We start from the raw sequence: 26161 nt of genomic DNA on the forward strand, positions 1-26161 counted from the left end.
ATATATATATATATATATATATATATATATATATATATATATATATATATATATATATATATATATGTATATATATATATATATATATATATATATATATATATATATATATATATATATATATATATATATATATATACATAATATGTGGAAAATTACATTTATCTGAATGTATCATTATATACATAACAGTAAATGAACATAGATAATTATTATTTATCAGTTAGACAAGTTTACCTGGAGTTTACCTGGAGAGAGTTCCGGGGGTCAACGCCCCCACGGCCCGGTCTGTGACCAGGCCTCCTGGTGGATCAGAGCCTGATCAACCAGGCTGTTACTGCTGGCTGCACGCAAACCAACGTACGACCCACAGCCCGGCTGATCAGGAACTGACTTTAGGTGCTTGTCCAGTGCCAGCTTGAAGACTGCCAGGGGTCTGTTGGTAATCCCCCTTATGTGTGCTGGGAGGCAGTTGAACAGTCTCGGGCCCCTGACACTTATTGTATGGTCTCTTAACGTGCTAGTGACACCCCTGCTTTTCATTGGGGGGATGGTGCATCGTCTGCCAAGTCTTTTGCTTTCGTAGTGAGTGATTTTCGTGTGCAAGTTCGGTACTAGTCCCTCTAGGATTTTCCAGGTGTATATAATCATATATCTCTCCCGCCTGCGTTCCAGGGAATACAGGTTCAGGAACCTCAAGCGCTCCCAGTAATTGAGGTGTTTTATCTCCGTTATGCGCGCCATGAAGGTTCTCTGTACATTTTCTAGGTCAGCAATTTCACCTGCCTTGAAAGGTGCTGTTACTGTGCAGCAATATTCCAGCCTAGATAGAACAAGTGACCTGAAGAGTGTCATCATGGGCTTGGCATCCCTCGTTTTGAAGGTTCTCATTATCCATCCTGTCATTTTTCTAGCAGATGCGATTGATACAATGTTATGGTCCTTGAAGGTGAGATTCTCCAACATGATCACTCCCAGGTCTTTGACGTTGGTGTTTCGCTCTATTTTGTGGCCAGAATTTGTTTTGTACTCTAATGAAGATTTAATTTCCTCGTGTTTACCATATCTGAGTAATTGAAATTTCTCATCGTTGAACTTCATGTTGTTTTCTGCAGCCCAATGAAAGATTTGGTTGATGTCCGCCTGGAGCCTTGCAGTGTCTGCAATGGAAGACACTGTCATGCAGATTCGGGTGTCATCTGCAAAGGAAGACACGGTGCTGTGGCTGACATCCTTGTCTATGTCAGATATGAAGATGAGGAACAAGATGGGAGCGAGTACTGTGCCTTGTGGAACAGAGCTTTTCACCGTGGCTGCCTCGGACTTTACTCTGTTGGCTACTGCTCTCTGTGTTCTGTTAGTGAGGAAATTATAGATCCATCGACTGACTTTTCCTATTATTCCTTTAGCACGCATTTTGTGCGCTATTACGCCATGGTCACACTTGTCGAAGGCTTTTGCAAAGTCTGTATATATTACATCTGCATTCTTTTTCTCTTCTAGTGCATCTAGCACCTTGTCGTAGTGATCCAATAGTTGAGACAGACAGGAGCGACGTGTTCTAAACCCATGTTGCCCTGGGTTGTGTAACTGATGGGTTTCTAGATGGGTGGTGATCTTGCTTCTTAGGACCCTTTCAAAGATTTTTATGACATGGGATGTTAGTGCTATCGGTCTGTAGTTCTTTGCTGTTGCTTTACTGCCCCCTTTGTGGAGTGGGGCTATGTCTGTTGTTTTTAGTAACTGTGGGACGACCCTCGTGTCCATGCTCCCTCTCCATAGGATGGTAAAGGCTCGTGATAGGGGCTTCTTGCAGTTCTTGATGAACACAGAGTTCCACGAGTCTGGCCCTGGGGCAGAGTGCATGGGCATGTCATTTATCGCCTGTTCGAAGTCATTTGGCGTCAGGATAATATCAGATAGGCTTGTGTTAACCAAGTTCTGTGGCTCTCTCATAAAAAATTCATTTTGATCTTCGACTCTCAGTCTGGTTAGTGGCTTGCTAAAAACTGAGTCATATTGGGACTTGAGTAGCTCACTCATTTCCTTGCTGTCATCTGTGTAGGACCCATCTTGTTTAAGGGCCCAATACTGGACGTTGTTCTCGACTTTGATTTGGCATAGAAGAAGAAATACTTTGGGTTTCTTTCGATTTCATTTATGGCTTTTAGTTCTTCCCGCGATTCCTGACTCCTATAAGATTCCTTTAGCTTAAGTTCGATGTTTGCTATTTCTCTGACCAATGTCTCCCTACGCATTTCAGATAGATTGACCTCTTTTAGCCGCTCTGTTATTCTTTTCCGTCGCCTGTAAAGGGAGCGCCTGTCTCTTTCTATTTTACATCTACTCCTCCTTTTTCTTAGAGGAATAAGTCTTGTGCATACATCGAGTGCCACCAAGTTAATTTGTTCTAGGCATAAGTTGGGGTCTGTGTTGCTTAGTATATCTTCCCAGCTTATATCGGTTAGGACTTGGTTTACTTGGTCCCACTTTATGTTTTTGTTATTGAAGTTGAATTTGGTGAATGCTCCCTCGTGACTAATCTCATTTTGTCGGTCTGGGGCTCCGCGCATACATGTCTGAACCTCAATTATGTTGTGATCTGAGTATATTGTTTTTGATATGGTGACATTTCTTATCAGATCATCATTGTTAGTGAAGATGAGGTCTAGTGTATTCTCCATTCTAGTAGGCTCTATTATTTGCTGGTCTAAATTGAATTTTGTGCAGAGATTTAAAAGCTCGTGTGAGTGTGAGTTTTCATCAGAGCTGCCTCCTGGTGTTATTACTGCAACAATATTATTTGCTATATTCCTCCATTTTAGGTGCCTTAAGTTGAAATCCCCCAGGAGCAAGGAGGAATTTGGGACACCTAGGTCGCAAAAAATGTCCCCCTTCGATACCTACAACTGTCATATCCACAAGTTGCTCTGGACCTATTAATTAAATGAAATGTACATCACCAGGAATGCTGGTAAATATATAAATTTGTGGACTGTATATTAAAAATAATAAATGGTTATATATATACACAATTACATAACAGAAGGAGAATATCTTAAAAATCACTCACCAATTTAACTGGAGATTAAGTTGTATCATACTCAGAAAACCTCACTCTAACTAAATCTATGAAAATAATGCTGGCCAGAATTACACACATCTAGAGAGCTTATCTGAGGTTCCTGGAGCTGTCTTGTCCAGTCGTCTGATATCTCAAGTTATGCAGGAATGCACATCCACCAATTTCGCCTCCTATTTAAGAGGTGTCAACACAATTTTAACCTCTAGAGCACGAAAAATTCTTCCCATTACACCAATGTTTGTACAAAATTCAAAACCAAGATGGCGAGTCTCTGTCTGCACAGGCGCAGGTCCAGTTTCCCATTTTCGATAATATAATTTTTATTATATACAATATAGGGCATCTATTTACCTATAAATTACCGTATTTCCGGAAAATATGGTATTTTCCACACAGCGGCCAGGCGGAGGTCGTTGCAAAATGACTCAAATTGCTGATTTGGCAACGGTGGAGGACCTGGGTACATATAGGATCTAGCATCCACACAGCGACATATTACACAAGATTTAATTACACTTTTTACACTTTGCCATCCTTGTGGAATCCAGAAAGTTTCCTTAATACAATTTAAGGTATCTTGTACCCCACCATGCATTACATATTTATGGGCATTTAGAACAATTAAATTTGTTAGATGATGAGTTTTGGGCAGTAAGATAGGGTGTTTAGCATAATCACCCAATTTAGCATTTTGTAACCTACCTCTGCACCTAATTACATTGTTCTCTAAATACAGCCCCAATTTCTCTATTATGGAATCCTTCACAATTTTTCTTTCCATCATCAATTTAATCTCATTTCCATAGATTTCCTCCTGTACCCTCTTTATCCAATATTCAAGAGGATGTGAAAACTTAAATGAAATATTCATCTTGTTTAGAAATTTAAACACCAACTTAGTTACATTGATTAGTTTGGGTAAAGAAGAATACCTATTTATATCAATGGCTAAGGGAGGACAAACTATTGGAGCTGTGGTCACAGCAATCTCAACAGGAGCAATATACGCCTTTTGTACAGGCCAATTAGCTTTATTTACCAACCAGCTCGGTCCTTTAAACCATGATACAGCATTTACAAATTTAGCATAAGGTAAACCTTGAGACAAGAAATCAGCTGGATTCTCCTCACCAGGTATATAATTAAATGTTAATATATGCTGACCCAAACTATTATACTTCTCTTGCATCTGATTAATTTCAGCGACTCTGTTTTGTATGTACACAATTTTACTGTTTCCATTACGAATCCATTGTAAGGATACCTCATTATCAGACCAAATTACAGTGTCGCTAATATTTATCTCCTGCAACTTATTTCTTATATAATTAGCTAATTTGACACCTACATAAATGGCTGTTAATTCCAACTGAGGTAAGGTACGTGATTTAATTAGAGACACTTTAGCCTTAGACATAACAAGAGAGATAACACTATTACATTGAAGGTAAGCAACTGCTCCATATGCCAATTTTGAAGCATCACAAAAAATGTGGAGTACATTTTTCCCATTTGGATTGGCCACCTGGCGTGGGAACTCCAACATCGGAATTTTCTCATAATCACCAATTACTTCATCCCACCTGTTAATGAATTCCTCAGGTAGAATTTCATCCCAAGCACATTTAAGTTTCCATGCTTCCTGAATTAATAATTTCCCTCTTATAGTAAGGGGTGACACTAAACCTAGTGGATCAAAACATTTGGAAACTTCAGCAAGCAAAACTCTTAGTTAATTTATTGGGCATACTGTAATTATTAGGTTTTAACATTAACAAATCTCTTTCAGTATCCCAAGTTAAACCCAATACATTACTACATTTTGGCACTTCATCTCCAGGGTAATCTTTACTTATTTTGTCCTTTAATTTGGACGAATTACTATTCCATTCCCTCAGAGCCTCTCCATAAGTCATTAACAGTTCCTCTTCAGTTTACGTCACACCCAGGAAATTGTCCACATAAATTTGTTTGCTCATTACTTTACTCAATGGACTTTCCATACATTTAAGGTGTGCATTTATCGTCGCTTGAAGTAGGAACGGACTGGATGTAGCACCAAATAATACGCTCCTAAAGCGAAAGGTTTTCAGAGGGCTAAGTGGGTCACTAGGATTTTCAGGCCATAAGAAGCGGGTACAATCCCGGTCAGCCTCTTGTAAACCCACTCTTAGGAAAGCTTTACTTATGTCAGCTGTAAAGGCATAATTCTTTACCCTGAAATTTAATAAGATATCTCCTAATTTTTCCGTCAACGACGGACCTGTCATCAAACAGTCATTTAAACTAGGTACATTTTTGTTACTCCTGGCACTACAATTAAACACAATCCTCAAAGGAGTGGTCTTAGAATCCTTCTTCACTCCGTCATGGGGCAAATAGTGACCATAAATTTTGGCTTGCTCAGGAGGTACCTCTTCTATAAATTTATTAATTAATTGTTCAGCAATTATATTATTATAGGCAGTTAACAATTCTGGTGTCTTACTCAGTTCGCGGAGCTGAGTTTTTAACTGTCTATATGCCATTCTGTATTATTATTATAATCAAGGGGGAAGCGCTAAACCCGGAGGATTATACAGTGCCTGGGGGGGGATGTGGAAGGCATTCAGGCTTAATTCGGGGAACTGGAGCACAGATCCAATTCCCTAAATCAAGAGCCCCTCACCAACATCAAGGAACCTTCCTTGAGGGGTGCCATTCTGTAATTAGTGGGCAATTCTGGATGGTTCAGTCTCCACGGAAGTCGTACCCAGTATTGTCCAGATTCAAATTTTACATCTCTCAGGTATTGTTCTTGAGTAAAAGAATGGTCTGGACTTTCTTCATTTACATTTATTCCAATGCTGTCTAATTCCCACAATTTATACACTGGCTCAACACCATCCTCTATGGAAGAATTATACTGGGGCACGACTTCATGAGTAAGACACACAGTTATGGTATTTGTAGTTTCCTCTAGTCATGAATTATTATTACGAGAAATCCTACCATACATTACATGGCCTCCTGCAGTCTTCAAAAGGGTGACACCACATTTCTTTACCATACCCTTTACAAAGGAGGCATAATAGTCACTACCTCTCAAAATATTTACTGGGCCTACAGAATCATCACTTACACCAGAAGGTGCTAAATTTACATTATGTGAGAGTCTCTCTGTAGCTTTACTAAGCCCTACTGTAGATATTTTCTCTGGAAGTCTATCTACAATTACTGCATTAACACATTTTTTCTCATTGCCCAACCTGACAGTTACATAAACAGTGTCATACAATTGAGCTCTTTTATCTGAGAGAAAACCAGATAATTTTAGAGTTGTAGGATCTCCCATCTGTACTTTCATACCATCAAGACATTTACGTTTAATGAAAGTACGTTGGGATCCCTGGTCTAATAATGCAGTTACATTTTTTGATTTATGCCTTTTATCATCACCTTTTACCTGTAACACAGGTAAGGCTACTTCAGCAAAACCATCATTATTAACTTCAGCAGCAATTTTTACATTAGCTACTGTTGTGTCAGGATTGTCAACATTATCATTATTATCAACATTATCATATAGACCCTTACACATGACTATATGGTGTCTTCCTTTGTGACATTGATAACAGTTGTTTAATATGGCATGACAATCCTTTACATTGTGATTACCTTAACACCTGATACATCTGTCAAGTTCCTCCAATCTTTCAACTTTATCATTCCATGAATTGTATGCATTGCAATTCTTAGAAAAATGAGTACCCTTGCAGAAAAGACAATCTCTCTTTTCTTTGACTGGTTTCTTATTAACTGGGCTACTCTTAGGAGGGTACTTATTCTTCTTACCTTGTGGATGATCATTATTTCTGATTCTTGCTACTTGATATGCACCTGGAGTTTACCTGGAGTTTACCTGGAGAGAGTTTCGGGGGTCAACGCCCCCGCGGCCCGGTCTGTGACCAGGCCTCCTGGTGGATCAGCGCCTGATCAACCAGGCTGTTGCTGCTGGCTGCACGCAAACCAACGTACGAGCCACAGCCCGGCTGATCAGGAACTGACTTTAGGTGCTTGTCCAGTGCCAGCTTGAAGACTGCCAGGGGTCTGTTGGTAATCCCCCTTATGTGTGCTGGGAGGCAGTTGAACAGTCTCGGGCCCCTGACACTTATTGTATGGTCTCTTAACGTGCTAGTGACACCCCTGCTTTTCATTGGGGGGATGGTGCATCGTCTGCCAAGTCTTTTGCTTTCGTAGTGAGTGATTTTCGTGTGCAAGTTCGGTACTAGTCCCTCTAGGATTTTCCAGGTGTATATAATCATGTATCTCTCCCTCCTGCGTTCCAGGGAATACAGGTTTAGAAACCTCAAGCGCTCCCAGTAATTGAGGTGTTTTATCTCCGTTATGCGCGCCGTGAAAGTTCTCTGTACATTTTCTAGGTCGGCAATTTCACCTGCCTTGAAAGGTGCTGTTAGAGTGCAGCAATATTCCAGCCTAGATAGAACAAGCGACCTGAAGAGTGTCATCATGGGCTTGGCCTCCCTAGTTTTGAAGGTTCTCATTATCCATCCTGTCATTTTTCTAGCAGATGCGATTGATACAATGTTATGGTCCTTGAAGGTGAGATCCTCCGACATAATCACTCCCAGGTCTTTGACGTTGGTGTTTCGCTCTATTTTGTGGCCAGAATTTGTTTTGTACTCTGATAAAGATTTAATTTCCTCATGTTTACCATATCTGAGTAATTGAAATTTCTCATCGTTGAACTTCATATTGTTTTCTGCAGCCCACTGAAAGATTTGGTTGATGTCCGCCTGGAGCCTTGCAGTGTCTGCAATGGAAGACACTGTCATGCAGATTCGGGTGTCATCCGCAAAGGAAGACACGGTGCTGTGGCTGACATCCTTGTCTATGTCGGATATGAGGATGAGGAACAAAATGGGAGCTAGTACTGTGCCTTGTGGAACAGAGCTTTTCACCGTAGCTGCCTCGGACTTTACTCTGTTGACGACTACTCTCTGTGTTCTGTTAGTGAGGAAATTATAGATCCATCGACCGACTTTTCCTGTTATTCCTTTAGCGCGCATTTTGTGCGCTATTACGCCATGGTCACACTTGTCGAAGGCTTTTGCAAAGTCTGTATATATTACATCTGCATTCTTTTTGTCTTCTAGTGCATTTAGGACCTTGTCGTAGTGATCCAGTAGTTGAGACAGACAGGAGCGACCTGTTCTAAACCCATGTTGCCCTGGGTTGTGTAACTGATGGGTTTCTAGATGGGTGGTGATCTTGCTTCTTAGGACCCTTTCAAAGATTTTTATGATATGGGATGTTAGTGCTATTGGTCTGTAGTTCTTTGCTGTTGCTTTACTGCCCCCTTTGTGGAGTGGGGCTATGTCTGTTGTTTTTAGTAACTGAGGGACGACCCCCGTGTCCATGCTCCCTCTCCATAGGATGGAAAAGGCTCGTGATAGGGGCTTCTTGCAGTTCTTGATGAACACAGAGTTCCATGAGTCTGGCCCTGGGGCAGAGTGCATGGGCATGTCATTTATCGCCTGTTCGAAGTCATTTGGCGTCAGGATAACATCGGATAGGCTTGTGTTAATCAAATTTTGTGGCTCTCTCATAAAAAATTCATTTTGATCTTCGACTCTCAGTCTGGTTAGCGGCTTGCTAAAAACTGAGTCATATTGGGACTTGAGTAGCTCACTCATTTCCTTGCTGTCATCTGTGTAGGACCCATCTTGTTTAAGTAGGGGCCCAATACTGGACGTTGTTCTCGATTTTGATTTGGCATAGGAGAAGAAATACTTTGGGTTTCTTTCGATTTCATTTATAGCTTTTAGTTCTTCCCGCGATTCCTGACTCCTAAAGGATTCTTTTAGCTTAAGTTCGATGCTTGCTATTTCTCTGACCAGTGTCTCCCTGCGCATTTCAGATATATTGACCTCTTTTAGCCGCTCTGTTATTCTTTTCCGTCGCCCTATGCAACTATTTTTAGGAAATGAATTTTTATTGTTACCATTGGGATAATTTTTCCCTTTGTGAAACTTGACAGATACCTCAGAGTTATTATGTGTTGCATCTTTAAAATGAGTTGGTTGGCTGGTCTGCAACTGAACAATTAATTCTTGTAGACCTAGTCTTATATCCTCCAGACCAAAATAACTCTTGTGATACTTGTTCGAGATCCATTCAAGTATTTTACAGCTTAATTTATTCTGTACTATGGCACTCAATAACCAGTCTGATTCCTTCAGATTATATTTATTACTTAAAGTTTTGAGAGTGCTCTCCAGTTTAACTCTAAACTGCTGTAAACCTTTGTAAGTGTGATCTGGAGATTTTAAATTAACAATGATATTCACTAGATCCAACCTACTTTGTTCTATATTACCATAAGTGACCCTCAACAAGTCAACTGCTTCCTTGTAAGAGTCATCTACATTGGGAAAGGCTTGTACGAGTATGTGAGTATTACGATAAACTTTATAAACCCTAGGCGTTGTTAGTCTAGGGGACTTTTCAAGGAGAATTGTTCTCTAGTTCTATCGTAATAAGGTTGTAGGGAGATCAACAAACATTTTAAAATGTATCTTCAATATATAAACAGACTTTATATATTACTTAAAAATGAAGACCTTCAATTTTTGTTGTATGAACCTTTCATATACAGTTGACAAAAGTTACATTATTTCCTATTTTCTAAGGAGATTAGGTTAATGGCTTAACAAACTCGAAGTCTCCACAGACGAGAACTTCTGTTTAAGGAAAATTTCACAATTTATGGTGACTTTAAGCGAGTAAACCATACCCCCGGCCGGGATTGAACCCGCGGTCATAGAGTCTCAAAACTCCAGCCCGTCGCGCTAGCCACTAGACCAGCTAGCCACTAGCTGGTCTAGTGGCTAGCGCGACGGGCTGGAGTTTTGAGACTCTATGACCGCGGGTTCAATCCCGGCCGGGGGTATGGTTTATTTGCAATCGTGTCATTACGATTTCTTAAGTCAAGCGAGTAAAGTGAGTAAACTGTGGAGACCTTCTCTACACAGAGAGAAGTGCTGTACTCTTTAATCTACCCCACTTACACCTGACGTCAGCTCGCTTCAGGCGAGTAGTGTAGAAGTGAGGCCAAACAAATTGGTAGTTATCCATTTCCACAGCAGAATAAATATATACATATAATGAAAAATGGGAAAGGTGAAAATTAATATTTAATATTATAAAGCTGATTACTCTCGTTTTAGCATTTAACGATAGTAATCGCAATATAATATTAGAAAGATGAGCAAATATGAAAGACATATATTATAACTGCATCTCTGCGTAACAGTGAGCATCTCCTCTTACCTGTCCTTTGAGGTAAAATAATTTAGTTACACAGGCTAGGTCACTCCTGTCATGCACAGCTGCTTTAAAAATTGACCAAAATTCCTCCCAATTTTCATCAGGATTAAATACAGGTAAACATAATTCTGGGAGTTTTGGCAAAGACATATTATTTGTTGGAGCAGACTGACCAACTGCCTGGTTTACACATTTTAATTTATTCAAGGCCTGACTTTTACAAGAAAGAATCTTTTCCTCTAATTCATAATACTGATTAATCACAAGATCTACTTCAGTCTCATCTACACAGTTTACTAACAAATCTCCTTCATATTTGTTGTAATATAATTTGTATGAATCATATCTATTACCTAAAGCATCTAAATACAATTTTAAATCATCAGTATTCACAGTTTCTTGATTCATTAATTCCAAGCATTTATTGTGTGTTTTTGTTACATGCCTTTTCTTAGCTTGTAGTGATGCTTTCTTTGCTCTATATTCCATATGTTTCTCTTCTACATTAATTTCCTCATTTTCAGCCATGATGCAATGTATTAAATTCAACTTTATTAATAACATTGATTACAACTTACCTCTGAATAAATCCTAGCTACTTGAGCTTAGCAATTACATGTAAAAATTTATATAATTTTTAAATGTACATTAATACAAACAAACCTTTAGCCAGACTTGGCTTATCAAAATTATTATACAAATTAATATAAATCCTTGCCAGAATTTGGCATAGCAAAATTAATATTATACACATTAATATAATTAGCTACACTTGGCTTATCAATTACACATACACTTATAAAAATTAACATAATCTTTAGCCACACTTGACTTATCTTATCCAAATTAATATTGTAATAATTATAATCCACTACACATTAAATAAATTTGTGAATTTAACATCCACCTCCTCCTGTCATTTCACATATAATTATTAAGCAATTAACTAATTAATGACTTCACTAATTACCTCCGGTTCAAGAAGGACCAACGGGCAAATTAAATGTGGAAAATTGCATTTACTTGGATGTATCATTATATACATAACAGTAAATGAACACAGATAATTATTATTTATCAGTTAGACAAGTAGGAATTTGGGACACCTAGGTCGCAAAAAATGTCCCCCTTCGATACCTATCACTGTCATATCCACAAGTTGCTCTGGACCTATTAATTAAATGAAATATACATCACCAGGAATACTGGTAAATATATAAATTTGTGGACTGTACATTAAAAATAATAAATGGTTATATATATACACAATTACATAACAGAAGGAGAATATCTTAAAAATCACTCACCAACTTAACTGGAGATTAATGTGTATCATACTCAGAAAACCTCACTCTAACTAAATCTATGAAAATAATGCTGGCCAGAATTACACACAAATCTAGAGAGCTTATCTGAGGTTCCTGGAGCTGTCTTGTCCAGTCGTCTGATATCTCAAGTTATGCAGGAATGCACATCCACCAATTTCGCCTCCTATTTGAGAGGTGTCAACACAATTTTAACCTCTAGAGCACGAAAAATTCTTCCCATTACACCAACGTTTGTACAAAATTCAAAACCAAGATGGCGAGTCTCTGTCTGCACAGGCGCAGGTCCAGTTTCCCATTTTCGATAATATAATTTTATTATATAAAATATAGGGCATCTATTTACCTATAAATTACCGTATTTCCAGAAAATATAGTATTTTCCACATAATATATATATATATATATATATATATATATATATATATATATATATATATATATATATATATATATATGTACATATATTATATATATATGAATCCACTGTCACCATATCCTGATGTCTCTATGTCCGTGATACACCTGTATCCCTTTCCCACCCTGTGTCTCACACACTCCGCCCGTGTCTCACACACTCCGCCTGTCTCTAACACACTCCACCTGTGTCTCACACACTCCGCCTGTGTCTCACACACTCCGCCTGTCTCTAACACACTCCGCCTGTGTCTCACACACTCCGCCTGTCTCTAACACACTCCGCCTGTGTCTCACACACTCCGCCTGTCTCTAACACACTCCGCCTGTGTCTCACACACTCCGCCTGTCTCTAACACACTCCGCCTGTGTCTCACACACTCCGCCTGTCTCTAACACACTCCGCCTGTGTCTCACACACTCCGCCTGTCTCTAACACACTCCGCCTATGTCTCACACACTCCGTCTGTCTCTAACACACTCCGCCTGTCTCTAACACACTCCGCCTGTGTCTCACACACTCCGCCTGTCTCTCACACACTCCGCCTGTGTCTCACACACTCCGCCTGTGTCTCACACACTCCGCCTGTCTCTAACACACTCCGCCTGTGTCTCACACACTCCGCCTGTCTCTAACACACTCCGCCTGTGTCTCACACACTCCGCCTGTGTCTCACACACTCCACCTGTCTCTAACACACTCTGCCTGTGGCTCACACACTCCGCCTGTCTCTAACACACTCCACCTGTGTCTCACACACTCCGCCTGTCTCTAACACACTCCGCCTGTGTCTCACACACTCCGCCTGTCTCTAACACACTCCACCTGTGTCTCACACACTCCGCCTGTGTCTCACACACTCCGCCTGTGTCTCTCACACTTGGGTTTATATTTCCTGGTCTCCACTACGCTGGCTCACCAGAGGGAGATGTTGTTGAACTACGTCAACAAAAACAATGAAAAGAAGTTTGATTCCCTGGATGAACCGAGACCAAAGCCGCCACCCCGCCCACCCACCGCACCTCCCGCCCAGGTTAGTACCGCCCAGGTTAGTGCTGCCCAGGTTAGTGCTCCCTAGGTTAGTGCCACCCAGGTTAGTGCCACCAAGGTTAGTGCTGCCTAGGTTAGTGCCTCACAGGTTAGTGCCACCAAGGTTAGTGCTGCCTAGGTTAGTGCCACCCAGGTTAGTGCTGCCCAGGTTAGTTCCACCCAGGTTAGTGCTGCCTAGGTTAGTGCCACCAAGGTTAGTGCCACCAAGGTTAGTGCTGCCTAGGTTAGTGCCACCCAGGTTAGTGCTACCCAGGTTAGTGCCACCCAGGTTAGTGTTGCCCAGGTTAGTGCCACCCAGGTTAGTGCTGCCTAGGTTAGTGCCACCTAGGTTAGTGTTGCCCAGGTTAGTGATACACAGGGTAGTGCTGCCCAGGTTAGTGCCACCCAGGTTAGTGCTACCCAGGTTAGTGCCACCCAGGGTAGCATTGCCCAGGTTAGTGCTGCCTAGGTTAGTGCCACCCAGGTTAGTGATGCTCAGGTTTGTGTCACCCAGGTTAGTGCTGCCCAGGTTAGTGCTGCCCAGGTTAGTGCTGCCTAGGTTAGTGCCACCCAGGTTAGTGCTGCCTAGGTTAGTGCCACCCAGGTTAGTGCTGCCCAGGTTAGTGTCACCCAGGTTAGTGCTGCCCAGGTTAGTGCTGCCCAGGTTAGTGCCACCCAGGTTAGTGCTGCCCAGGTTAGTGCCACCCAGCTTAGTGCTGCCCAGGTTAGTGTCACCCAGGCTAGTGCCACCCAGGTTAGTGCCACCCAGGTTAGTGTCACCCAGGTTAGCACTGCCCAGGTTAGTGCTGCCCAGGCTAGTGCTGCCCAGGTTAGTGCCACCCAGGTTAGTGCCACCCAGGTTAGTGCTGCCCAGGTTAGTGCTGCCAAGGTTAGTGCTGCCCAGGTTAGTGCTGCCAAGGTTAGTGCTGCCCAGGTTAGTGCTGCTCAGGTTAGTGCCGCCCAGGTTAGTGCCACCAAGGTTAGTGCCACCCAGGTTAGTGCCACACAGGTTAGTGCTGCCTAGGTTAGTGCCACTCAAATTAGTGCCGCCCATGCTAGTGCCACCCAGGTTAGTGCCACTCAGGTTAGTGTCACCCAGGTTAGTGCCGCTCAGGTTAGTGCCGCCCAGGTTAGTGCCACCTAAATTAGTGCCACCCAGGTTAGCGCCACCCAGGTTAGTGCCGCCCAGGGTAGTGCCGCCCAGATTAGTGCCACCCAGGTTATTGCTGCCCAGGTTAGTGCCGCCCAGGTTAGTGTCACCCAGGTTAGTACCACCCAGGTTAATGCCGCCCATGTTAGTGCCACCCAGGTTAGCACCACCCAGGTTAATGCCATCCAGGTTAGTGCCACCCAGGTTAGTATCACCCAGGTTAATGCCACGCAGGTTAGTGTCGTCCAGGTTAGTGCCGTCCAGGTTAGTGTCGTCCAGGTTAGCACCACCCAGGTTAGTGCCACCTAGGTTAGTGTCACCCAGGTTAGTTCCACCCAGGTTAGTCCTGCCTAGGTTAGTGCCACCCAGGTTAGTGCCGCCTAGGTTAGTGCCACCCAGGTTAGTGCCGCCTAGGTTAGTGCCACCCAGGTTAGTGCCACCTAGGTTACTGCCACCCAGGTTAGTGCCACCCAGGTTAGTGCCGCCTAGGTTAGTGCCACCCAGGTTAGAGCCATCCAGGTTAGTGTTGTCCAGGTTAGCACCACCCTGGTTAGTGCCACCTAGGTTAGTGTCACCCAGGTTAGTGCCACCCAGGTTAGTGCCGCCTAGGTTAGTGCCATCCAGGTTAGTGCCACCCAGGTTAGTGCCACCAAGGTTAGTGCCGCCTAGGTTAGTGCCACCCAGGTTAGCACCATCCAGGTTAGTGCCACCCAGGTTAGTGTCGTCCAGGTTAGCACCACCCAAGTTAGAGCCACCTAGGTTAGTGCCACCCAGATTTGTGACACCCAGGTTAGTCCCGCCTAGGTTAGTGCCACCCAGGTTAGTCACCTAGGTTAGTGCCACCCAGGTTAGTGACACCCAGGTTAGTGCCACCTAGGTTAGTGCCACCCAGGTTAGAGCTGCCTAGGTTAGTGCCACCCAGGTTAGTGCCGCCTAGGTTAGTGCCACCCAGGTTAGTGCCACCTAGGTTAGTGCCACTCAGGTTAGTGCCACCCAGGTTAGGGCCACCCAGGTTAGTGCCACTTAGGTTAGTGCCACCCAGGTTAGTGCCGTCCAGGTTAGTGCCAGAAGGTTAGTGTCGTATAGGTTAGCGCCACCAGGTTAGTGCCACCTAGTTTAGCACCACCCAGGTTAGTGCCTCCCAGGTTAGTGCCGCCTAGGTTAGTGCCACCCAGATTAGTGCCACCTAGGTTAGTGCCATCCAGGTTAGTGCCACCTAGGTTAGTGCCACCTAGGTTAGTGCCAGCCGGGTTAGTGCCGCCTAGGTTAGTGCCAGCCAGGTTAGTGCCACCTAGGTTAGTGCCACCCAGGTTAGTGCCACCCAGGTTAGTGCCACCTAGGTAAGTGCTGCCTAGATTAGTGCCGCACAGGTTAGTGCCGCCTAGGTTAATTCCACCCAGGTTAGTGCCACCTAGGTAAGTGCCACTCAGGTTAGTGCCACCTTGGTTAGTGCCACCCAGGTTAGTGCCACCTAGGTTACTGCCACCCAGGTTAGCGCCATCCAGGTTAGTGCCACCCAGGATAGTGTCGTCCAGGTTAGCACCACCGAGGTTAGTGCCATCTAGGTTAGCACTACCCAGGTTAGTGCCGCCTAGGTTAGTGCCACCCAGGTTAGTGCCACCTAGGTTAGTGCCACTTAGGTTAGTGCCACCCAGGTTAGTGCCGCCTAGGTTAGTGCCACCCAGGTTAGTGTCACCTAGGTTAGTGCCAACCAGGTTAGTGCCAACCAGGTTAGTGCCACCCAGGTTAGTGCTGCCTAGGTTAGTGCTGCCTAGGTTAGTGCCACCTAGGTTAGTGCCACCCAGGTTAGTGCCACCTAGGTTAGTGCCACTCAGGTTAGTGCCACCCAGGTTAGTGCCACCCAGATTAGTGCCACCCAGGTTAGCGCCGTCCAGGTTAGTGCTGCCAAGGTTAGTGTCGTCCAGGTTAGCGCCACCTACGTTAGCACCACCCAGGTTAGTGCCACCCAGGTTAGTGCCGCCTAGGTTAGTGCCACCCAGGTTAGTGCCATCTAGGTTAGCACCACCCAGGTTAGTGCCAGCCAGGTTAGTGCCGCCTAGGCTAGTGCCACCAGGTTAGTGCCATCCAGGTTAGTGCCACCCAGGTTAGTGCCACCCAGGTTAGTGCCACCTAGGTTAGTGCCGCCTAGATTAGTGCCACCCAGGTTAGTGCCACCTAGGTTAATTCCACCCAGGTTAGTGCCACCTAGGTTAGTGCCACCCAGGTTAGTGTCACCTAGGTTAGTGCCACCCAGGTTAGTGACACCCAGGTTAGTGCCACCTAGGTTAGTGCCACCCAGGTTAGAGCTGCCTAGGCTAGTGCCACCCAGGTTAGAGCCGCCTAGGTTAGTGCCACCCAGGTTAGTGCCACCTAGGTTAGTGCCACTCAGGTTAGTGCCACCCAGGTTAGTGCCACCCAGGTTAGTGCCACTTAGGTTAGTGCCACCCAGGTTAGCGCCGTCCAGGTTAGTGCCGCCAGGTTAGTGTCGTATAGGTTAGCGCCACCAGGTTAGTGCCACCTAGGTTAGCACCACCCAGGTTAGTGCCTCCCAGGTTAGTGCCGCCTAGGTTAGTGCCACCCAGGTTAGTGCCACCTAGGTTAGTGCCATCCAGGTTAGCACCACCCAGGTTAGTGCCAGCCGGGTTAGTGCCGCCTAGGTTAGTGCCACCCAGGTTAGTGCCACCTAGGTTAGTGCTGCCTAGATTAGTGCCACCCAGGTTAGTGCCGCCTAGGTTAATTCCACCCAGGTTAGTGCCACCTATGTAAGTGCCACTCAGGTTAGTGCCACCTTGGTTAGTGCCACCCAGGTTAGTGCCGCCTAGGTTACCGCCACCCAGGTTAGCGCCGTCCAGGTTAGTGCTACCCAGGTTAGTGTCGTCCAGGTTAGCACCACCCAGGTTAGTGCCACCTAGGTTAGTGCCACCCAGGTTAGTGCCACTTAGGTTAGTGCCACCCAGGTTAGTGCCGCCTAGGTTAGTGCCACCCAGGTTAGTGTTACCTAGGTTAGTGCCAACCAGGTTAGTGCTGCCTAGGTTAGTGCCACCTAGGTTAGTGCCACCCAGGTTAGTGCCACCTAGGTTAGTGCCACTCAGGTTAGTGCCACTCAGGTTAGTGCCACCCAGATTAGTGCCACTTAGGTTAGTGCCACCCAGGTTACCGCCGTCCAGGTTAGTGCCGCCAAGGTTAGTGTCATCCAGGTTAGCGCCACCTACGTTAGCACCACCCAGGTTGGTGCTGCCTAGGTTAGTGCCACCCAGGTTAGTGCCACCTAGGTTAGTGCCACCCAGGTTAGTGCCATCTAGGTTAGCACCAGCAAGGTTAGTGCCAGACAGGTTAGTGCCGCCTAGGTTAGTGCCACCTAGGCTAGTGCCACCAGGTTAGTGCCACCCAGGTTAGTGCCACCCAGGTTAGTGCCACCCAGGTTAGTGCCGCCTAGATTAGTTCCACCCAGGTTAGTGCCACCTAGGTTAATTCCACCCAGGTTACTGCCACCTAGGTTAGTGCCACTCAGGTTAGTGTCACCCAGGTTAGTGCCGCCCAGGTTAGCGCCGTCCAGGTTAGTGCCACCCAGGTTAGTGTCGTCCAGGTTAGTGCCACCCAGGTTAGTGCCACCTAGGTTAGTGCCACCCAGGTTAGTGCCACCCAGGTTAGTGCCGCCTAGGTTAGTGCCACCCAGGTTAGTGCTACCCAGGTTAGTGCCGTCCAGGTTAGTGCCACCCAGGTTAGTGCCACCTAGGTTAGTGCCACCCAGGTTAGTGCCACCTAGGTTAGTGTCACCCACGATAGTTCCACCTAGGTTAGTGCTACCTAGGTTAGTGCCACCCAGGTTAGTGCCACCTAGGGTAGTGCCACCTAGGTTAGTGCCACCCAGGTTAGTGCCGCACTACTCTAGCTCTGTGTTGGACAATCATGTTTCTCAAAACACACACACTGTTTAATCATATTTTTATTATTGTTACTTTTAGTAGTAGTATTAGTAATAATAGTAGCAGTAGTAACAGTAATAATTGTAGTTGTAGTAGTAGTAGTTGTAACAGCAGCAGTATTATTATAATCAAAAAGAAGCGCTAAGCCACAAGGACTAGACAGCGCTGCAGGGCAGGAAGGAAGCGAGGGCATCAGGTGGCAAAAGGGAGATGGACGAGTAATACTTTACGGATAACAGCGGGGTAGTGGATGGTGAAAGGGTAAAGGGCAGCAAGAGACTGAACTAGAAAGGGCTGAGGGGAGAGCGAAAAGTATCATCAGAGTTTGTGGAGTAAATCAGTCGTTGTCAAGAAGTCAGTGAGAGAGTCAGGATTAAAGGAGGGTCCATCAGCAAGAAGGGAAGGTAAAGAGAGAGTAGTAGAACGAAGATGACGGAGGTAAATTCTGCATGCTCGTTGATAGAGAGGGCAGTCTAACAGAATGTGGCTAATCGATACTGGAACTTGACACTGCTCACAGAGAGGAACAGGGTGCCTCTCCATGAGATACCCATGAGTAAGACGAGTGTGGCCAATGCGAAGGCGGGAGTGGTCTCCCAACCTCGGCACTGATGACAAGAAGACGGCCAGTAACCTATGCTCGGTTTAATAGAATGAAGTTTGTTACCGAGCAGAGTTGACCAACGTTGCTGCCAACGGGTGCGAAGGTGGGTAGCTATTGCAGCAAAATAGTCCAGAAATGGAACACCTCGATAGGAAATTGGTAGGTCATGTACTGCTGACCGTGCAGCAGTGTCTGCCTGTTCATTGCCCTGTTCGTCGACATGACCAGGGACCCAACAAAAAACAATATCTTTATGTTTGGTAGAGATACGGCGTAGCCAAAGTTGGATACGGAGAACTAGGGGATGAGATGTATCAAATTTTCGTATAGCCTGTAGAGCACTAAGGGAGTCTGAGACTACTACAAATGATGACACAGGCATAGATGCGATACGAATAAGTGCTGCAAGAATGGCATACAGTTCAGCAGTAAAAATGCTAGCTGAAGATAGTAAATGCCCCCGCACGACGCTGTCCGGAAACACTGCTGCAAATCCGATGCCGTCTGAAGACTTAGAGCCATCTGTGTACACAGCGGTGACATGAGAATGGGAGTGGAAGTGATCAAGAAAAAGAGAGCGGGAAGCCACCGTAGGCAGTTGAGCTTTCAAGCAAGGGACTGAGAAAGAACAGACCCGAACAGCTGGAACTTCCCAGGGGGGTAGGGAAAAGTGAGATGCTACATGAACATATAAAGGTGGTAACTGAAGGGAAGACAAGAGTGAATGTAGGTGAAGAGAAAAGGGACGGAGCAAACAGGGGCGGCGAACGAATAAAGAATGTCTACTAATATCAGTGACCATTCTATAAATGGAAGGATTGTGTAGATCGTGAGAGCGTACATAGTAGCGAAGGCAATGGGCATCACGGCGATCAGGCAAGGATGGAACATTCGCTTCTGTATAGAGGCTCTCAACAGGGGAAGAGCGAAAAGCACCAAGGCACAAACGTAATCCTTGGTGATGGATAGAGTTAAGGCTAGAGAGAGTAGCAGGAGAGGCCGCGGAATAAATCTGGTCACCATAATCGAGTTTCGATAAAACGAGGGCTGAATGTAGGCGAAGCAGAGTTCGACGATCAGCTCCCCAGGAAAGATGAGCAAGGGTTTTAAGAAGGTTTAGCCGGCTGTGACAAGTTGCCTTCAGAGAGGTAATGTGAGGTTTCCAGGATAACCTACGGTCAAAGAGAAGGCCTAGAAACCTGACTGTATCACGTTCGGGGATACGGGAGCCATAGAGATACAAATGATGATCGGAGATAACAGAGCGTCTAGTGAAAGTACAGTGGACCCCCGCATAACGATTACCTCCGAATGTGACCAATTATGTAAGTGTATTTATGTAAGTGCGTTTGTACGTGTATGTTTGGGGGTCTGAAATGGACTAATCTACTTCACAATATTCCTTATGGGAATAAATTCGGTCAGTACTGGCACCTGAACATACTTATGGAGTGAAAAAGTATCATTAACCGGGGGTCCACTGTAATTTGGTGAGTTTTGGTACTTGAAAATTTAAACCCATGCGTGGTGGCCGAAGTGGAAACACGGTCGACCGCATGCTGGAGAGAAACTGCAATAAGATGACAGTCAGCGCCTGCACAAGCAATAGCGAAGTTATCAACATAGAGTGATGACCAAATATTGGGTGGAAGAACAGAGGCCAAATTATTTATAGCAAGGAGAAAAAGTGTTGTGCTTAGAACACATCCCTGAGGGACACCTTCAGCTTGGACGAAGTCCGGGGAAAGAACATTATTAATAGACTCGAACACGGAAATGTCTCAGTTAAAAAGTTCTTAAGGAAGGATGGTAGATTGCCTCGGAGGCCTAAGGAATGGGCCTGGGCCAAAATATTATACCTCCAAGTTGTGTCATATGCCTTCTCAAGGTCAAAAAATATGGCAATAACTGAGTGATTAATCGCAAAGGCATTACGAACATATGTATCCAAGCGTAGTAAGGGGTCTATGGTAAAACGACCCTTACGAAAGCCATATTGACTAGCGGAGAGACTGTTGTGTGTCTCTAAATACCACATTAAACGTCGATAGTGGGACGATAGTGGGAGGCATCATGTCCTGTAGTACCCGGTTTGCGGAAAGGGAGAACAATGGCAGATTTCCACAGCTGGGGAAGAACTCCTTGTGCCCAAATAAGATTGAAAAGGTGTAAGAGGACTACAAGGGCTGACCGATGTAAATGTTGTAACATACAAATATGAATGTCGTCAGGCCCAGCTGCCGATGATCGGCAAGCTGAGAGCATTGCCTCCAGTTCTTGAAGTGTAAAAGGCACATTATACTGTTCTTCTCTGAGAGAAGAAAAGTCCAAGGGTACTAACTCTCTGGCAGAATTTGAGGAAAGAAACGAGGGGCATAGATAGAGCCCTCGGGAAATACGGACCAGATGTGTGCCAAGTTCAATGGCAACGTCTTGAGGGTTTGCTACATCAACACCAGCGACCCACAGAACAGGAGCCAGGTCAGGAGAGTATTTACCACTCAATTTCCTCACATTTTTCCAGACTGCACTCATAGAAGAAGCAGAGGTGATGGTGTGAGTAAAGATCCCAATTTGCCAGATCAAATTGCCAGCGAGGGTTACGGAAAGGTGGTGAATAGGAAGGAGAAGTAAGAATGATCGGAAAATGATCGCTGTCATGTAAGTCCGGTAGAACAGACCAGGTGAAGTCTAGTGCAGTGGAGGAAGAGCAGACTGATAGATCAATGCAAGAGAGAGTATGAGTATGAGGATCAAAATGGGTGGGAGTACCAGTATTTAAAACATGGAGGGGGTGAGAGGCAAGAAAAGCCTCCAACTGGATGCCACATGAGTCACAATGAGACCCCCCCCCAGAGGAAATGGTGGGCATTAAAATCACCAAGTAACAGAAGTGGTAGTGGTAAGGATGAAACAAGAAAGGCAAAGTCTGGGATAGAAAATGCTCGAGAAGGAGAGAGATATAAAGAACATATTGTAAACCACTTATTCAAGTGGATACGGGCTGCAGTGTAATGCAGCGAGGTATGGACAAATAGTTGACAGTACGGAATATCATTGCGTAGAAGAAGGGCACTTTCATTAAAGGTCCCATCTGAGAAAGGATTCGAAGAATACAATAAATTATAGCCTGAGATAGGTTGGAAGACAGCCGAGTGTAATTTTGGTTCTTGTAAGCAAGCACCAACAGGGGAAAACCTGGAAAGCAACATCTGAAGCTCACCCCGATTACCCCTGAGGCCGTGGACATTCCACTGTAAATAGGCCATGATTGGCAATGAAGAAAATACCAGGAATCTGTAGGTAAAGGCACCTACGGACTAGAGGGGTTAGAAAAGTCAACGTGTGATGGCATTGGAAGACGTTCAAGTAGCGAAGGAACGGAGCGTTGCGAAGAATGGGGTTGTGAAGATGGAGGAGAGGGAAGAGAAGGAACAGGAAGTGAATCAGTGTCCATTGAAGGTTTAGTCTCTGCAATATATTCTGAAATGGCTTCAAGTGTTTCTGAATTCAAAGATGTATGGGAGACCATATTGGAGATAGAAGGAGGAGGGTGAGTAAAGATTGGGACAGTAATGGACTGTACCAAAGTAGAGGGGGAGGGAAGAGTGTAAGAAACTGGAGATGAAGTGTGGGGGGGGACAGAAGAGGCAGAAACCTGGGAGGTGGCAGAAGAGGGAGAAACTTGGGAGGGGACGGGGGTGGAAGGCATAGTACGAGGAGGAGGGTGAATCTCCACACTTGTAATAGAGCCAGAGAGAGGGGAAGAACTAGGTACAGAGACTGGAAAGGTAAAGTGTGGAGGTGGAAGAAGGGAAGGAAGAGGCAAAGAAGATTTGAGCAATGTGGATTTTTTGGACTTCTGAGAAGTAGAGGGGCGATTGGTATTAGGTGTCGTACAAGGTCTTGTCGATACTGGGGCTTGTGAGGAAGGACGCAAAGATGTGAGAACAGACTGAGTTGTAGTCGGGACGTCAGAGCCAAGGACAGCAAAAGGATTAGATGCCGGAGTGGCTATGGGAGGGGTAACAACAGAGGAGGCTGCAGAAGATGGGACCCCAGAAGTGGGGGGATGTTTGGAAACACGAGAATAAGAAACACGGGGTAGTCTCCCTTGGAGGCGGAGATGAGTAACTGCCATAGCATAAGGGAGACCTTCTGCCTCTTTGAGGCAACGGATTTCACGTTCATTTAAGTAGACCTGGCAACGGCGGGAGTACGAAGGGCGAGCTTCATTACAATTAAGGCAAGATGGAGGTTGACTGCAAGATGTATTAGAATGGCCGTCGGCACCACAGACTGGGCATTCGGCCATAGATCTGCAATATTTCGCTGGGTGACCAAAACGCCAGCAATTTCTACATTATTGCGGTGTAGGTATCACCTTTCGAACTTGTAACCAATGTCCCGCGACATATACAGAGGACGGGAGTTCTCGGCTGTCAAAAGTTAAACGAGCCACATTGCAAGGGTAACGTCTCCGCCCCCGGGCTGGAAGGACATAAGTGTCTACTTTGAGGATTGGGAGATCCTGGAGTTCCAGCTGTTCAAAAATGTCATTGCCACATGACTGGAAATTCTGTTGGACTATGGTATGGGGCAGAATGACAGTACCACTACAAGAATTGAGAGAAAGATGTTTTTCAATAGTGATAGGAGTAGTATCGATATTCGAAAGGAGAAAAAGATCATGAGCTTGGGTAGCATTCTGGACAGTGACGATGCGCGTACCGCTCTTGAGAGCATGAAATGAAATATCTCTACCAACATGACACAGGAGCGCTTTGCCAATACTATGGTCAGAAAGGTAGGCAGAAGAAGTCGGTCTTAAAGTAAAGAATTTAGTCCATTGTGTGGTCCGAAACTGAGCGTGGAGAGGGAGTGCTTGACGTGTCGGTCTTTTCCGAGTAGAATGGGAAGGTAACGAAGGAGCATCATCAGGAGATTGACGTTGGCGTTTAGGAGTAGGACCGGAGTTAGTCCGGCGTGAAATGGGCGGGCGATTCGAAAATTGCCGTACCGTAGAGGGAGAAGCCGGAAGCATAGTCAAAGGAGAGCGGAGTTCAGACAAATCGAAGGAGTCAGTCGAAGCCCCGGTACCTGAAGCAGGTGAGGAAACAGCACCAGCAAGAGGTACAGGGGCATCGGGAGTGTCCGAAGAGTGGTCTAAACACAAGGCAGGGTCAGAATGGGGTGCGGTATCAAGAAGGGGCCCGGGGGTAGTGCGTTCATGGATTGGGTTCTCCATGGTTAGGTTACTCCTTTGCTTTTTGTTTTTAAGAAAAAGAAAAGAAAAAAAGAAAAAAAATAATAAAAAAAGGGGGGAGCGGGGAGGAATAGTTCCCAGGAGGAATGAAAGGGCCGGAAATCTCCCTCCGCACCCAAGAGGACCTCAGCACCACTAGTAGCGCAGATGCAGCGTGGAACCCATGCCATACCCTACCCTTCATGCCAGTAAACCAGCAATCCGGGATAGCAACCTCACATCTACCGAGCTACCTCGGTGAACGAAAGAGAGGGCGGCCGGATATCCACCACAAAGCATACCTCCTTCGTCCACCACCCCCGGAATCCGAAAGGTGGCTTCCAGAGATACACCCGTTGCCCGAAAGACACCCAAAGCTACTCCGGGATACCAGAGAGGGATCGGGACATCCCCAGGCAATCCAGATTCCACGGCAAACTACGCCACCGCCAAGAACCTCAACAGAATGGGATGGACCCCGGTGTCCTTTCCCCTACCTAGGAACTAGCGTGCCTGTGGGAGAAATCCCAAAGGCCAAAAAGAGGAAGGGCAAAAGGGAGGGGTGGGGAGGAGGAGGAGGAATGGAAAAAGGGAAGGATGGGGAGGATGGGATAGGGGAGGGGAGAATGGGGGGTAATTAGGTTCGGTCTGAGGAAGAAGACCGACAGGGCTAATTCCTCAGACCAAGAGCCTCTTCACCACGCCAAGGAGCCCCCCTTGAAGAGGAACAGCAGCAGTAGTAATAGTAGTAGTAGTAATTATAACAGTAATAGGAGCAACAAGTGCAGTAGTGGTTTTCTTCGTCAGTAATAGAGAGAACAAGTGTGTCCTGTCACGTACATGACATGTTCCCAACACCAACATTACTATTTTAATTTTTATTATAAAAATTATATAAACAGTTGTCATACTATAATAACATTGATGATGATGATGATGATGATGATGATGATGATAATAATAATAATAATAATAATAATAATAATAATAATAATAATAATAATAATAATAAATAATGAGTTGAAAATATTTATAGGTTGCTGGACGACCCTATTCTCACAAACCCTCACAGCTCGACTAGTTGCATGCTGAAGACCTCTGAAGGACGCTGAACAACACTTCAGACCTCTGAAGGACGCTGAACAACACTTCAGACCTCTGAAGGACGCTGAACAACACTTCAGACCTCTGAAGGACGCTGAACACTTCAGACCACTGAAGGACACTGAACACTTCAGACCTCTGAAGGACGCTGAACAACACTTCAGACCTCTGAAGGATGCTGAACAACACTTCAGACCTCTGAAGGACGCTGAACAACACTTCAGACCTCTGAAGGACGCTGAACACTTCAGACCACTGAAAGACGCTAAACAACACTTCAGACCTCTGAAGGACGCTGAACAACACTTCAGACCTCTGAAGGATGCTGAACAACACTTCAGACCTCTGAAGGATGCTGAACACTTCAGACCTCTGAAGGACACTGAACAACACTTCAGACCTCTGAAGGATGCTGAACAACACTTCAGACCTCTGAAGGATGCTGAACAACACTTCAGACCTCTGAAGGACACTGAACAACACTTCAGAACTCTGAAGGACGCTGAACAACACGTCAGACCTCTAAAGGACGCTGAACAACACTTCAGACCTCTGAAGGACGCTGAGCAACACTTCAGACCTCTGAAGGACGCTGAGCAACACTTCAGACCTCTGAAAAACATTGAAGACTTTTGATAGACTCTGAGAAAGCACTGAAGACCTGTGAAAGATGCGGCGAGGATCAATAAAGAACAAAGGATAACTGCAAAAAAGGAACTCTCTCTCTTACAGTTATACAAAATAAACATACACTCACATACATTTTTGATCAGCAACATTCAAATTCCATGGAAAAAAAAAAATATTTGCATTCTCGGAACATCAAGTTGAAAGTCTGAGTCTCCTACCACCAAGACGAAAGTAGAATCATCCCAAAATATATGAAGTTCAATCGTTTGAAATTTCAGAAGCCCATCAGTGTAAATACGTCAAGTTATAAGAACAA

The 26161-nt window shown here is 45.0% G+C and overlaps 1 protein-coding gene across 1 annotated transcript in view; it reads left to right on the plus strand.

Annotated features, from left to right (window-relative positions):
- Positions 1-25294, plus strand: part of LOC128687481 (uncharacterized) — a 97738-nt gene extending 72444 nt beyond the window's left edge. The window contains exons 18-19 of the mRNA XM_070084070.1: positions 13080-13190; positions 25148-25294. Coding sequence (XP_069940171.1) covers positions 13080-13190; positions 25148-25192 — 156 coding nt within the window. The 3' untranslated portion in view covers positions 25193-25294. The remainder of the gene's footprint in view (positions 1-13079; positions 13191-25147) is intronic.
- The last annotated feature ends 867 nt before the right edge of the window (positions 25295-26161 follow it).

This window comes from Cherax quadricarinatus, chromosome 11, assembly GCF_038502225.1.
Source record: "Cherax quadricarinatus isolate ZL_2023a chromosome 11, ASM3850222v1, whole genome shotgun sequence".
NCBI lineage: Eukaryota > Metazoa > Arthropoda > Malacostraca > Decapoda > Parastacidae > Cherax > Cherax quadricarinatus.